Source organism: Lepus europaeus, chromosome 8, assembly GCF_033115175.1.
Source record: "Lepus europaeus isolate LE1 chromosome 8, mLepTim1.pri, whole genome shotgun sequence".
Classification (NCBI taxonomy): Eukaryota; Metazoa; Chordata; class Mammalia; order Lagomorpha; family Leporidae; genus Lepus; species Lepus europaeus.
Window position 1 is genome coordinate 96,847,211 of NC_084834.1, and position 15,532 is coordinate 96,862,742.

Sequence of the window (15,532 nt, forward strand, 5' to 3'; positions counted from 1 at the left end):
ATGGAAGATCTCTGTCCCTCCCTCTGTCTTTGTAACTCTGACTCTCAAATAAATAAATAAATCTTTAAAAAAGAAATGTTATATTAGCTACACGAAACAGAAATGGTCAAGTGTCTCAGAAGAGGGTAAGCTGAGGAACTATGAAGGAAGTGTTCATGCTAGTTTGATACTTAATCCATGAAAATGAAGATACATTAGTGTTATTCCACTCATGTCTGCAGAGTACTAGTTTTCTTGAACTTATTGTTTGTTTTATGGGGCAAGAGTTTCCCAAATAGCAGTTCATGGACAATCTGTAGCAGAATCACACTGGTTAAATTATTAAAATATGTACTTTAGGAGCCAGTTGAGGCAAAGTCTCTGCAAATAAGGCCTGGTTCTGTAGGTAGACTCAAGAAATCAGAAAACAAAACAAGGCAAATAATCAACAACAACATAAACAATCCTCATCTTTCCGGCATGGACATTAAAACTCGGGGAGATGAAATGAATTTATTAAGGCCATGAAGCCAATTAACAGTAAATAAGACCTAAAACTTTCCACAGTGATACTGAGACCATGATTTCTTCCCAGTAAATGTGTTGTTAATTTTTATCTTCAAAAAGATAAACTTAAAGTAAAATTCCACACTAATACAAGTATCCAAACATGAACAGATTTCTTACCTACTAATTTCTTACTTTTTTCAGTCATTAACTAAATCCTTGTTCTATTTCTAACATTTGGAAAATCTTTTCTTCAAAATTATCATGAATAATAATCAAAATATTTCAGGAAAAAGAAGATGCTATATTTCATATATTTTTGAGTAAGCCTTGGGTATCATATGGTTGATTATTTTGGAAGTGAGAGTTTTAGTTAAAATCATTTGAACCATGTTCAAGTAATGGTTTATATTCAATAGGGATTTCCCAAGGTCCATAAAAAGTAAAGTTCATGACATACACTCTTGAAGTATGCCATTCGTTAAAGCAGAGTCCTAAAATAGTTAAAGTATGATGTCAGTCAAAACTGATTCAAAGATTTGTTTCACACATATTAATGAACCTATTAATAATTTAAAAATTTTTTTACATAGATAGTTTAGCCTTCCAAAAGGGAAAAACTCTGTGAATGTTATTTATTAAGACTTGTGTACTTCGCTCCATGTGATCCCTTTTTCTAAAAAGATTTAGCTATTTATTTAAAAGCCAGAACTACAGAGTGAGGGAGTGAGGGGGGAGGGATGCAGGTGGGGGAGAGAGAGAGAGAGAATATCTTCCATCTGCTGGTTTACTCCCCAAAGGGCCACAACAGCCAGGGCTGGGCCAGGCCTAAGCCAGGAGCTGCTTCTGAGTGTCCCACATGGGTGGCAGGGGGCCCAAGCACCTGGGCCATGTTCTGCTGCTTTTCTCAGGCCTTTAGCAGAGAGCTAGATCTGACGTGGAGCAGCTGGGATGTGAACTAGAGCTCATTCGGGATTCTGGTGCTGCAAGTGGCCTCCTAGCCTGCTATATCACAACACCAGTTCCTATTTGATCACATTTTAACACCCATAGGAAACACTGGTAGAGAGCAGGTATATTGATAAACTTCTCTAGTATTTGTCAATTCGTAACAAATATGGCCCTAAAGGTTTTCTAATGCAGTGCTTCATTTCACTAATGAGGAATCTGAAACCAAAAGGAGTAGCCGTCTTTTGTAAGAGACAGTGTTGTGTCCGAAGTTGTTAGTTGTCTACCCAATCCTCTCTTCCCATTGTTCAAGAATCCCTAGTTTTAGCTAGAGGCATGCCCACCTGCATAAAGATTTCACCTCCTAGTCTTCCATCTAGTTAGACATGGCCAATGAGTATGTTCTTGCAATAGAATTAGGTGAATATGTGGTAGCTTTTCAGAAACTTCTTTAAAAGGTGGAAGGGGCTTGGACTTTATACCCTCTAACCTTGCTCCCTACATTCTGTCTGAATGTAGCTGTTGTACCTGGACCTGAGGATATGAGACACTCGAGCCTAAAGGAATGGCACCCTTGGACTGCTGCTAAGAGCACACGCCAGGGAGAAGGAAATTTCTTTTCTGCTTAAATCAGTCTTGGAATTTCTGATATTTGGAGCTGAACCTGATAACAGAATATCATCTGTTGCTTGCTACAGAATTCCAATCACTTATTCTTTGAACACATAGTTACTGAGCACTTTTTTTCATGCAAGGAATTATAGTAAGTGGATGTGGACCAAAGATGGCTTTCTTCATTTCAGATTTCTAAAAACTGTTGAGCAAGACTTTGGGATTTGAGTCCCTTTTTCCTGTGGTCTGTCATTACCCCTGTCTCAAACATACCACAGAATTCCTATTGCTTTCACTGTGAAGGAATACATGAATAACATGTTTAAAAGCTGAAAACAAAACACCTAAACCACCCCTGCACGCAATGACTTTAGGCAATTTTAAACTTTGATCTGCAGACATACGACAGAGTCACGATAACAAGCCATGATGCAAATGTAATCTTTGAAACATATAAGATGTAAACGTGTGTCCTTGAACAACTTTACAACATCACAGGATATGTCTGGAAAATACTTACATAAAACTCTTCTCCAGGATACCACCTAGAAGTGTACCAAATGCCATACTATTTTCATTGTTAGCCACAGAGAAGGATATTAGAATTCTGGGTACAAGTGTGAGGTAAGAGTCTCCCTTTCCTAAATGACTTAAGTCCTTAGTAAAAGCAGGTACACTGCCCACTGACCTGCTGACCTAATTCTGCTGCTAGTTAAGGGGGTGTGTTCTCATTTGTGAGTGACTTATGTTTAAATTCCCCCTTAATTCTTCTGTATTAGTTTCTGATGATTTATTAAAATACGGGTTTTTTTTTTAATATGTCATAAGTTCTAAATTTCAAAGGATTTTTCATTTCTAAATTTACAAAATTGGAGCCAGTGTTGTGGCATAAAGTGTTAAGCACCACCTGTGGTGCTTTGAGTCCTGGCTAGTAGCTGGTCCAATTCCCTGTTAATGCACCTAGGAAGGCAGCAGAGGATGGCTCATGTGCTTGGACCCTTGCACTGACATGGGAGATTCGGATGAAGTTCCTGGCTCCTGGCTTTGGCCTGGCACAGCCTTGTCTGTTGTGGTCATTTGGGAAGTGAACTAGTGATGGACAATCTCTCTCTCTCCCTCCCCCCTCTCTCTGAAACTTTACCTTTTAAATATACAAATCTTTTAAAAAATTTACAAAATTAAGAATGTGAAATATTTAATATGTTTTTGAATAATGGTAGGAAAACAATAAAAGAAGAGATATATATGTGGAAATGTAGAATTACCTTTGGGTCCACGTTGAGAATTTTTCTGTCTCTTTTGTACTTGAAAAGTAAGCCTTCTGGGTTATCAGCAATCACTTGATAATTGGGACTTGAATTACAAACGGCAATATGACTGTCCCAGTTGTAAAAGCTATAAAAATAAACACTGGTTAGAATTTAAGATGCATAATCTGTTAAATTGACAAATATATTTTGCAAAATATTTGGAGTGGTTTGATCTCAAAACAGTGGATAGCGACAGCTGTACAATCGTGTAGAATACATCAGAGATCAAAATTCTTGCAGCAGAGATTGGACTGGGTTATCCTCAAACCATTTAGACACATACTTATGACAATTCTGCATGATTTCCTGGTCTAGACGCCCTACAACAGAAGACCTATCCTGTATATGCTCAGGAAATCAAGAAGAAAATTGATGCAATTTAAGGTCATTTGTTGGAGCACAGCCTCCTCAGGGTATTAACAGGCTGTTCACTGCAAAGAGTGGGGGTAGGCTAAACCATCCCTTTTCATTCAAAACAATTTCAAATTTATTTCTTTCTTTCAGGCTCTATTTTTCAATAATGTTTCCCAGCAAGTAGGTAAACAATTTACGTTTGAGTGGTGATCACAGACCCATCATGATGTGTCCCAGCCTATCACTACACCAATATGAAAGTTGCTCTCATCACCAGACCAGAACTAGAAGGGCGTCAACCAGCACATTGAAGACCCTCCGGCTAATACATCATTGGGCTAATATTTCAACTCACTTCTGCATGTTCCAAAGTACCCTGAAGCTCTTTCTGTTACTCAACACTATGGACTCACATTTTTATCACTTTAAAAAAATTCTGTATGGAAATTTCTATTTATTCCATAAGTTTTTACACTTATTTGTCAAAATTTAATACATTACTGTCACATATACTGGAAGAATCCTCAATATATTTTTCTTTACATCTTATTCCTATAGACTTAATTATGATTTTTACTTGCTTTTAAAATGAAAGTCACAGATATAGCTCATATTTAGCATATGAGCTAGTCTGCCTTTAAAATATTTGTAATATTTATTTCTAATCAGTTTTCCCTGATCTTACTTGGGGATTGTTTTGCTCTTTAGTGCTCCCCTCCATCCTTTTGAAAGAATGGATTTTATTCACTAAAGTCACTCTGATTTTATTATTGCTTTCTGAGGCATCAATATTAATCACTTTTGTTTTATTATCTATAAATGGTAATATGTTTACTTTCAATTTGTTGAATACTCCTAAATGACTGCTTATACAGATCCAATGTTTGTGTCACCAGGAGCGGGGTATATTAATGAGTACTTCTCCCCTCCCCTCCCCTCCCCTCCCCTTCCTTTCTACTCTTTCTATGGTGAAGACATAGAATGTCTACCCTGAGACAAGCAGTAAAGAAAAAGAATTTCCTAACCATTTCTGTCTGTATAGGAAGTCCTCTTGAAAAAGCAGGAATGCAGAAGATCAACTTAGTATATACTAAGTAAAGGTTTCAACAGTTTGCATGCACACAGAAACACAAAGTATAAAGTACAGTTTGAGTACTAGTTATAGCATTAATTCATATAGTACAACACATTAAGGACAGAGATCCTACATGGGGAGTAAGTGCACAGTGACTCCTGTTGTTGATTTAACAATTGACACTTTTATTTATGGCTTCAGTAATCACCCGAGGCTCTTGTCATGAGTTGCTAAGGCTATGTAAGCCTTTTGAGTTCGCCAACTCCGATCTTATTTAGACAAGGCCATAGTCAAAGTGGAAGTTCTCTCCTCTCTTCAGAGAAAGGTACCTCCTTCTTTGATGGCCCGTTCTTTCCGCTGGGATCTCACTCACAGAGATCTTTCATTGAGGTCACTTTTTTTTTTTTTTTTTTTTGCCATAGTTCTGGATCTCCATGCCTGAAATATACTCATGGGCTTTTTAGTCAGATCCGAATGCCTTAAGGGCTGATTCTGAGGCCAGAGTGCTGTATATAAAGATAATTGAAAATGAATCTTGATGTGAATGGGATGGGAGAGGGAGCGGAAGATGGGAGGGTTGCAGGTGGGAGGGAGGTTCTGGGGGAAAAAGCCACTGTAATCCAAAAGCTTTCCTTTGGAAATTTATATTTATTAAATAAAAGTTTAAAAAGAAAAGCAATAGGAAAAAAAAAAAAAGAAAAAGCAGGAATGGACAGGTTATACTGCATTTGAGGCACCAGATGCAAAAACAGAAAAAAAAAGTAGTAATTAGCTGCTGCTGAGCTAGAATATTTAGGAAGGCAGCAACAGAATTTGATGCAGATGAATGAAGAAACTGTGGAACATGGAGATTTCAGAAGATCTGGTAAAGTTGTAAAAGCTTTGTGAATGGAAAAGTAGAATTAGCACTCCATCCACATTGAGAATTTTTCTGTTTCTTTGGTCCCTTTCTTTACAAAGTACCTTGCATCAACTTCCCTGCTATCCCAGTCTCGACCAGACTGAATCTGGGAAGGCATTCTCATGACAAAGAAAAGGTAAACGAAAGGCTCCCACGGATCTGTATCAATACCGTGGTCATCTGAAGTCATGCTGCTGGTTCATTCTAGAGCCCTCGTAGACTCTGATGGGGAGTCTTGGTGGGGAGGCGTAGTTCACACCATGCACCGCTCCCGAGGGAGAATTCAGATCACATTGATCTCCTCCCACCCAGTCCACCAATGGTGCCATTCTGAGACCAAATACAAACACGCCCAGCCTCCGCTGCCATGCATGTCTTGCCCCCTCGGGCCACTGGAGTGGGCCAACACCACCTCATCAGCAGAGACTGTTGTGTGCGTAACTGCATGAATATTAGTGCTTCTGCTGTTATGAGAGCTTTACCGCACTGCCCAGATGGCTACAGTGACCCCATCCACGTGGTGTCTGTAGACTCACAGATGCATGTTTCCATTGGCCTGGGAACTTCTCTGCAGCATGTGGTACTTTTAATGAAGCAATTTAGGTTGTTTGTCAAAACACATTCGTTTTCCTAAGCAGGGTTCAGAAATAGGTTTCATTTCACACCCCAATTCAAATAATTATAGGTATTTAATAAAGGTAATAACAATCATTTACTAATTGCCCTGTGCTAGGTACTGTTGTGAACCTATTGATATATTAATGTTATTTAAGGTTATCACTGGCCCCATAGAAATGGGTATGAAATTACAAATTTCATATGTGCAGAACCACTTGGATTCTGACTTTATAGAGTCTGACTCCAGAGCCCATTGTGTTACATACACATGCTCCACTTTCTCCCAAATACTACTATAGGTTGTGACTTCCTGAAGCTGTGTAGCAGTTAATGCTAGCAGTTCACTAGGGGATATAGTTTCAACTCCTTCTTGGACAGATCACCAGACTATAACTCATGTCCTCCTTACAGTGTAGCCACAGCATAGAAATTTAGCAAATGTAATACAGGGAGAAGTAATATATATAATGCCACATCTAGCTTGGATCCTTCAAAAACTTTCACATTTTCCCCCCTATTCAGCCAGCTGGAATGGAAATGGCAAGCTTGGAAACTATGTGTTGAACATATTTCAAATTTTGTCAAACATAAGAACAAAAGAGTTGCACTCACTGAGAAGATAATGATTTAATTAATTTACTCTGATATCTAGGTGGTTTGAAAAAGGAAGATAAAAATCACACATACAAGCTCTAGTGTTGTGAGATAACCGTGAATAAATAATTGTTACAGCACTCTTTTTCAACTAATTCCTCCCTCATTGTAGTGTTTTGTGATGGTTCTTTTATTACACATAGTTTACAAATGATAGAATATGTTTCTAGACTTTATTTTCTATTCCATTCATATTTATAAACAGTGTTAAACAGATTGAGACTTGTGAAATACTTAATATATAACATCAAAATTTATGTTATGAATCTCATTTTGCAAAAAATAAAACTAGTTCATCGCCAATTTTATTCTGATAAATTTTAATTAATTTTATAATATACCCTACCATTTTTAAAACTTTTGTTGTCAGGATACTTAAGCTCTGAATTAATTCAATGCCTACTACAGAGAAAATAGCTCATGATTTGAATGAGTCAATTGGTTTAGAGGAACTGATTTTTTTCAGATTATTCTTAGATATTTTACAATATTTATTATTATGAATTAAATACTTATAATATTTTCTTATGATAATTTTATATGAACATTTATTTTATATATCGCTGTTCCAAGATAATTTTCCCATTGGATCCAACTATACTATATCTGGCTCTAGTTTCCTAAGCATGCAATTATTAAATTAATAATAATAGTGGTATTGCTGATAGCAATATTATAGTGTATTCATTTCCAAAAATAAGCCTCCTATGATTTTAATTTCTTCTTGAACTTATTAGTAAGCTATAAAGGATTAATAATTTAAGTTAAAATGGAAAGGACTAAGATGAAGAATAAATTAAAATATTGAATTTCACTGAGATTCTTCAAGTTTGACTTTTTTAATTCAATTGTTTTTTGGTGTTAAATTTTATAAAAGCTTATTTTTTACAGAAAAATTTCGCTTTTCTTCCTAGCTTTATTGCTCAAGTTCTTTCCTAGACAGTCAATTTAAGTTGATTAATTTTTATAAAATCTGGTACAAGAGATAATAAAAATCTATCATTTTAGGTATTTGGAACCATATTTTTTGATTTATTTTGAATGGAGAGTTAATAAGAGTATAAACTATTAGATGCTAAAGAAGAAGGCGATGAAGAAATCAAGGATAATGCATAGGTTATTTTTTTTCCACGAACCTTTCAAGTAAACAAACATTTAACTCATACCCATTATCTTCCACATAGATATTGTCATTGTATCTCTATGAAATAAATGATGTTCTTGGAATATAATGGTCTAGCGCTCTGTTTCATAAACAGATCTACGTATGTACATATCTATTATAAGTGTATTCTAACTCATTTAGATGATCCCCTTGCTACTGACCAAACAGCTATATCATCTGCATGCTTGTATTTATCATTGTCTTGAGGACAAGTGAAACTGATTAAATTAGATTTTCCATTGATTATGATGTGGTAGTACTGGACAGCTTTATCTCCCTTTCTGAAGCAGGTTATAGCCTTATCCTCTCTGGCTAAGCCTCATATGTAAGAAGAACTTTTATATTTAAAATTAAATTATAGGCTTCTAAAATCTAAATTTCAGACTCCTTTTTATGCTACAGCATAGTATCAAACCAAAGAAAAGGGAATTGAAAACAATGAATAGAAGGGAAGAGATTTAAAAATAAATGAGAAAGAGCCCTTATTTAGTATCAAATGATGGAAGCCAGATATTAAAATATTAAAGTTCCATACAGATAAGGTAAGATAGCAGGTACCACAGAGAGCTGAAGGCAGGGTCTGGAAAGGCTTGCAAGCTTAAGGTAAGTCTTGGTAAATCATATGTCATGCTGATAAGAGAATGAAAGGGCATTATGAGCTAAGGAAAATGGAATGCATGAATAAAATTTCATAGCATGTTCTTGACATTGTGAGTTGTACAGTGTAATTGCATCATGGAAGGCACTGGAGGTTAGAGAAATTGATGCTAGAAGGCAACAGGTCATATTGGACTTTAAATAAAATGGAAAAGTGTCTGGTCTTATTCCTAGAATTTATGGTAACATTAAAGTGATTTTTAGCAGTGGGATAGTTTGACAAAAATGTATGTTTTAGAAATATAAATTTGGAAGCGATTTGGATATTTATTTTGGAAAGCAGAGGAGAGAAGGGGTGGAAGAGAGAGAGGGAGAGAGAGAGAGAGAGAGACTTGCAATAGCATAAGCAATCCTGAGAGGGACTGCATTTGAGAAGATATTAACCAATAGAATAGATGAACTTAATGGTTAGGGATGAGACCAGAGTATACTATTACTCTCATATTTCTGGCTTGCATTTTGGAGTGGATGAAACTATTTACTACGTTATAAAACACAAGAGAAGGAATAGATTGCAGAATGTGTGGGGTAGTTCTGCTTTGGACATGTTGAAATTCCCGTGAAAGAAGAAAACTGAAAGGATTGTGGTTTGTATTGATGAATTTCTTATTTCCAAAGCTCCCTCTTAATCCATGTCTGCCACATGGAAGACAATGAATTCATATTAACTGAATAAATAGTGAATTAAATTCTGAAGCTTTAAAGAAGCTTCCAAGAATAAATAATAGACATGGAAGTATCAGGGTACCCGTTGAAAGGTGACTGCTGTGACCAAAGAGCATGCAAACAAGGGTGAAATTTGGGAACATCAATTTACAAGGAAGTAAGAGAAATAAGCAAAGAAGAGTATTACCAAATGATTTTTGTCATTTATTCTATAGATACGGTATCTCACAATTTTGACTTGTGCATGTTGAACCATCTTTGTATCCCTAGGATAAATTATTCTTTAAATGTGCTGTTGCGTTCAATTTGCTCATATTTTGTTGAGGATTTCTGCTTCTGTTTATCAAGCATAATGGATTGAGCTTTCTTTTTTTGTTGTTGCTGCATCCATTTCTAGTTTTGCTATTAAGGTCATGTTGGCTTCAGAATGAATTCGGAAGAATTCTTTTCGATTTTTTTTGAATAATTTAAGAAGAATTGGTTTTAGTTTTTCTTTAAAGGTTATAGAATTCTTTGCTGAATCAATCTACTCAAGGACTTTCCACCACCGGCAAAAATTTTAAAACTGATTTAATCTTGCTACCAATTATTGGTCTATTTAGATATGCTGTTTTCTCATGAATCAATTAGGAAAGGTGTATGTGCCCTAAATTCGGCAATTTCATCTGGGTAATAGATTTTGCTGGCACATAATTGTCATAATACTCTCTGAAAGTCTTTTGTATTTCTGTGGTGTCAGTGTTAATGTTTACATTTTCATCTCCATCTCTATGTATTTCAACTTTCCTGTTTTCCTCTTGGTTAGTCTAGCTAATGGTTTATCAATTTTGTTTATTTTTCCAAAGAACAGTTCTTCATTTCATTGATATCTTTAAATTTCGTTTGGTTTTCATGTTACTTATTTGTGCTGTGAGTTTTATTATTTTTTTCTTTCTATATATGTTGAATCTGATTTGTTATTTCTAGTTCCTTGAGGTGCAGCTATAAGGTGCTTCTTTGACAGTTTTCTGGTTGTTGTTTTTTTTTTCAGATAGAGCTAGACAGTGAGAGAGAGAGAGAGACAGAGAGAAAGGTCTTCCTTCCATTGGCTCATCTCATCCCCCAAGTGGCCACTACGGCCAGTGCACTGCAGCCGGAGCACTGTGCTGATCCAAAGCCAGGAGCCAGGTGCTTCCTCCTGGTCTCTCCCTGGGCCATCCTCCACTGCCTTCCCAGGCCACAGCAGAGAGCTGGACTGGAAGAGGAGCAACCGGCACTAGAACCCAGTGCTCATATGGTATGCCAGTGCCACAGGGGGAGGACTAACCAAGTGAGCCAGGGGGCGGCCCCGGTATTCAGTTTTCTTTTCATGCAGGCATTGATTGCTGTAAACTTCCCTCTTAGTACTGTTTTTTTGTTTGCTTGTTTGTTTGTTTTGTTTTGTTTTTGTAATCCATAGGATTTGGTGTATTATGTTTACATTTTCATTCATTTCAAGAAACATGGGGGCAGTGCTCTGGTGTAGCAGGTAAAGCATCCCATATGGGCACCTGTTTGAGTCCCAGCTGCTCTGCTGCGATCCAGCTCTCTGCTATGGCCTAGAAAAGCAGTAGAAGATGGCCCAAGTCTTTGGGCCCCTGTACCCATGTGGGAAACCTGGAAGAAGTTCCATGTTCCTGGCTGTAGATCGGCCCAGCTCTGGCCGTGGCTGACATTTGGGGAGTGAACTAGTGGATGGAAGACCTCTCTTTATTTCTTTCTATGCCTCTGCCTATCTGTAATTCTTCCTGTCAAATAAATAATCTTTAAAAAATAAATATTTAGTGGTCTCCTTGAATTCTTCGTTGATCCATTAGTTGTTCATGAGAAAGTAGTTTACCACCCACATTTGTTTACAAAGTTTTTCTTGTTTATTTCTAATTTATTACACTATGGTCAGAAAAGATAATCAGATGATTTCTGTTCTTTTGAATTTGTTGAGATGTTTGGTTACCTACCATATGATTTATCCTGGAAAATGTTTCTCGTATTGTTGGGAAGAATGTGCACTCTGAAGCTGTTGGTTGGAAAGTCATGTAGACGTCCAATGGTTCTAACTGATCTAGGGAGCAGCAATTTACCTCTGCTGAATCTTATTTATTTTCTGTGTAGATGATCTTCCCATTTTTGAAAGTGGGGTTTTAAAGTCACTGTTAATATGTTGGAGTTTATCTTTCTCTTTACGTTCATTATACATTTGCTTTATACTGGCTCCAACATTCAGTGCATTCATAGTCAAAAGAGTTATTTTCTCTAGCTGGATTGAATATTTTATTATAGAATGCCCCCCCCGGGTCTCTTTTTACGGTTTTTGATTTAAAGTCTATTTTTTTTTTTAACCTGGAGAACTTACTTGTATTCTTGTACTTTTATACTAGGAAGTCAACATTTAATTTAATAAATCCATGTTTGCAAATGATTTATAAAAACTTTAATCCTTAAATTGTACATCAATATCCTATGACTCCAAATTTTATTTAGCACTCTCCTTCAAGTCTGAATAAAATGATTAATTCATTAAGTTCCACAGACAGCACAGTCCCACTGACATAACATTTAGTCTGAAGTCCTACTTAAGAAAAGCCAGTATCAAACTGGCCTGAAACCTGATTGTGTTCCTGGCTCAGGATATCTGTATTAAGTTTGTAAATCCACACTAAGAGACAAAATTAAACTAAGGTGTATATACTTTATAAAAACTTTTCACAGCAGAATAAAATTAACATTAAGATTATACCAAATTTTCTACCTTATTAATTGTGTTTGATCCAATTAAGCTTTCAAAATGCCAGGTTAGCTGAATGAATTCCAAGTATCTTCATGTAGGGTTTAAAGTCTATTTTATCAGATAGCATATGGCTACTGCCGTTTTTTTTTTTTTTTTTAATTTTTTTTTTTGGATTCCATCCTCTCACTTTCAGTCTATGTTTGCTTAGATGTGAAGTGAAATTATCAATCTTCATGTAGCTGGGTCCTGTTTTTAATCCAGTAAATATTTTTGTGAAAATGTAATCCATTGACACATAAGGTAATTACTGACAGGTAAATATTACTCTCCAGGGCTGGAGCTATGGTGTAGGAGGTAAAAGCTACTACTGCCTGTGACACCAGCATTCCAAATGGGTGCCAGTTTGAGTCCCAGTGCTCCACGTCTAATACAGCTCCCTAACAATTCACTGGGAAAGCAGTGGAAGATGGCCCAAGTCTCCGGCCACTGCCACTATGTGGCAGACCCAGCTGGAGCTACCAGCTTTGGCCTGGGGCACTGTGGCCTTCTGTGGAGTGAACCAAAACCCATGGATGGAAGATCTTTCTGTCTCTCTCTCTCTTTATCTCCCCCTCCATCTCTCACTCCCCTTTCCTCTCTTTCTATAACTCTTGAGTTTCAAATAAATAAACCTTAAACAGATCATACTACTCCCACTTTGATATTTGTTTTATATTTTTATTGTAGTTCCTTTCTTTATTTGTTCCTAAATTATAACCCTCATTTGTGGTTAAGTGATTTTTCTCTAGTGGTGTACTTTGATCCCTTGCTTATTATTTTTGGTTAGGCTATGTATAGATTTCGCTTAGTGGTTACCTTGAGGCTCACTTTTTTTTTTTTTTTGGCTACAACAGGCCATTTTGGAATGATAACAGCTTAACATTGATTACAAAGATAGCCCCAAAGAGGCAAACAAAAAGCAAAAATATAAGACTTCTTAACAAGGTACTTTATATTTGTGTTCCATTCCTCCCCATACATTGACATTTTAATTTTACATTTGACCTCTTTTCATCTTGTCCATCACAGTAGAGACGTAAGCAATTTATATACAATTTTTTTAAAGATTTATTTATTTATTTGAAAGACAGAGTTTCACAGAGAGAGAAGGAGAGGCAGAGAGAGAGAAAGAACCTCTATCCTCTGGCTCACTCCTTAGTTGGCCACAATGGCCGGAGCTGCACTGATCTGAAGCCAGGATCCAGGAGCTTCTTCTGGGTCTCCCACGTGGGTGTAGGGGCCCAAGGACTTCAGCCATCTTCTACTTCTTTCCTAGGCCATAGCAGAGAGCTGGATAGGAAGAGGAGCAGCTGGGATGCGAACTGGCCCCCATATGGGATTGCCCGCGCTTCGGGCCAGGGCGTTAACCCACTGAGCCACAGCGCTGGCCCCTATATACAATTTTTACAACATTAAATCATTCTTAATTTGTGGGTGTACTCTTACCAGTGAGTTTTCTATCTTTTGTTATTTTGTTCATGTAAGTACCTCTTTCAGTTTGAAGAACTCCCTTTACCATTTCCTGAAACACAGATCTGATGGTGATAAATTCTCTCAGCTTTTGTTTGTCTTGGAATGTCTTTATATTTCCCTGGCACTGAAGGATGGCTTTGTTGAACACAGTGCCCTTGGCTGTGAAGCGTCTTCCTTTAGCACTGCGCAAGTTGCATTCCACTCCTTCCCGGCCTGCAAGGTTTCTGTCAAGAACTCTGCAGGAAGGGGATTTGGGACCACTTACATGTGACTTGCTTCTTTTTTTTTTTTTTTTTCTTCTGGCAGCTTTGAGAATCTTCTGTTTATCTTTAATCTTGGAGCATTTGATTATAATATAACTTGGGGTAGAGTTGGTTGGGTTCAATTAGGACTGGTGACCTTTGACCTTCCTGTACCTGGGAAGTTGTATCTTTCCCCACATTTGGGAAGTTTTCCTTTCATCTCTGTAAGTGTGTTTTCTACTTTTTTGGCATCCTCAAGTCCCTCTTGAATCCCAGTAAGTGAAATATTTTCTCTCTTCATCGTATCCCATGCTTCCCATGCTTTTCCATTTCTTCTCATTCTTTTTCCTTTTGAATTCCAACTGTGCAGTTTCAAATAGCCTCTCTTTGACCTCAATGATTCTTTCTTCTGTTTCATCTGTTCTTCTACTGATGATGTCTGTAACATTTAAAATTTAACTTACTGTATTTTTTACATTAAAGGATTTCTGCTTGATTCTGTTTAATTACATCCATCTCTGTCAAATCTGAAAGACTATTTAATCGTTACTCTGTGTCTCTTCAGTTTCATTGAGTTTCCTTAAAATGGTGATTTAGAAATCTTCATCCAAGCATTTGGATATTTCAGTTCCTAGACGGCTGGTTTCTGGCATCTAATCTTGCTCTTAGGTGATGTTCTTATTTCCAGGAAATTTCTGATGTCTGTTTGAGTACGGTGTTATCTGCACATCAAAGGGCCAGTTTTAGTATTCTGGCTTTATTTGTGGCTGTCCTTCTAGAAATTCTAAGCATTCTGTTCTGCTGAGTTGTGCTATGGTCTGTCTAATGCTTAATTGTACTCCTTACCCTATCTTGCAGCTATTAACCATTGATGATGCTACTCTGGTTATAAGATTGCTCAACCAGGACCACAGAATTTCACTGGGCACTGAATCCAGTCCAGAGACTCTGTTTGCAGGCATTGACCTGAACAAGGACTAGTAGAATCTATTCCATGCTAGGTTTTTAAAGTTTGGCATTAAGTTCTGAAACAGTTCTATGATTCTTTGTTTGTCCAAAGTCATAGAAGGAATGAAAGAAGTGGCTCCTTACTACTCAGGCGGGTACCAGATGGGTCACACCTGGGTCTCACAGTGACCAGGCTCATAGTAGGCGCAAAAGAGGCTACTGGTGCTACACAGTGAAACAGGTTTGTCTCATCAGAGCATAGGTCTCCATCTGCCATCGGGGCAAGTCCACTGACTCCACCCACAGGCATTGGCTTGGCTTCTGTAGCCCTTGTGAAGGTGACTTTGTATGTGGATACCTGTTCAAATTGATGCCTTTGCAAGGTGGTGGTCACCAGAGCTTCTTAGTTGTGATCTTTGCTCCTCCTCCACATGTTTGAAGCACAGTAATTTGTTATACGTCTTTAGTCATCTTTCTTTATCAGTCATTACACTGTTCATGTCTCTTATTCCTTTATTAGCCTCTGCACTCTTTGAAAATGGCCTCACTATTAAATTAAGAAAATAAAAGCCTTTAAATGGAAAGATTATCATATTTTGAGTTGCATATTTGTTATTTTGGTTTCCTGGGATAGGACT

General features: G+C 37.1%; 1 protein-coding gene across 1 annotated transcript in view; it reads right to left on the bottom strand.

Moving 5' to 3' along the window:
• The window catches only part of CFAP299 (cilia and flagella associated protein 299), a 662,045-nt gene that overhangs the window by 19,319 nt on the left and 627,194 nt on the right, over positions 1–15,532 (bottom strand). The window contains exon 5 of the mRNA XM_062199196.1: positions 3,312–3,441. Within this exon, the coding sequence (XP_062055180.1) occupies positions 3,312–3,441 (130 nt within the window). The remainder of the gene's footprint in view (positions 1–3,311; positions 3,442–15,532) is intronic.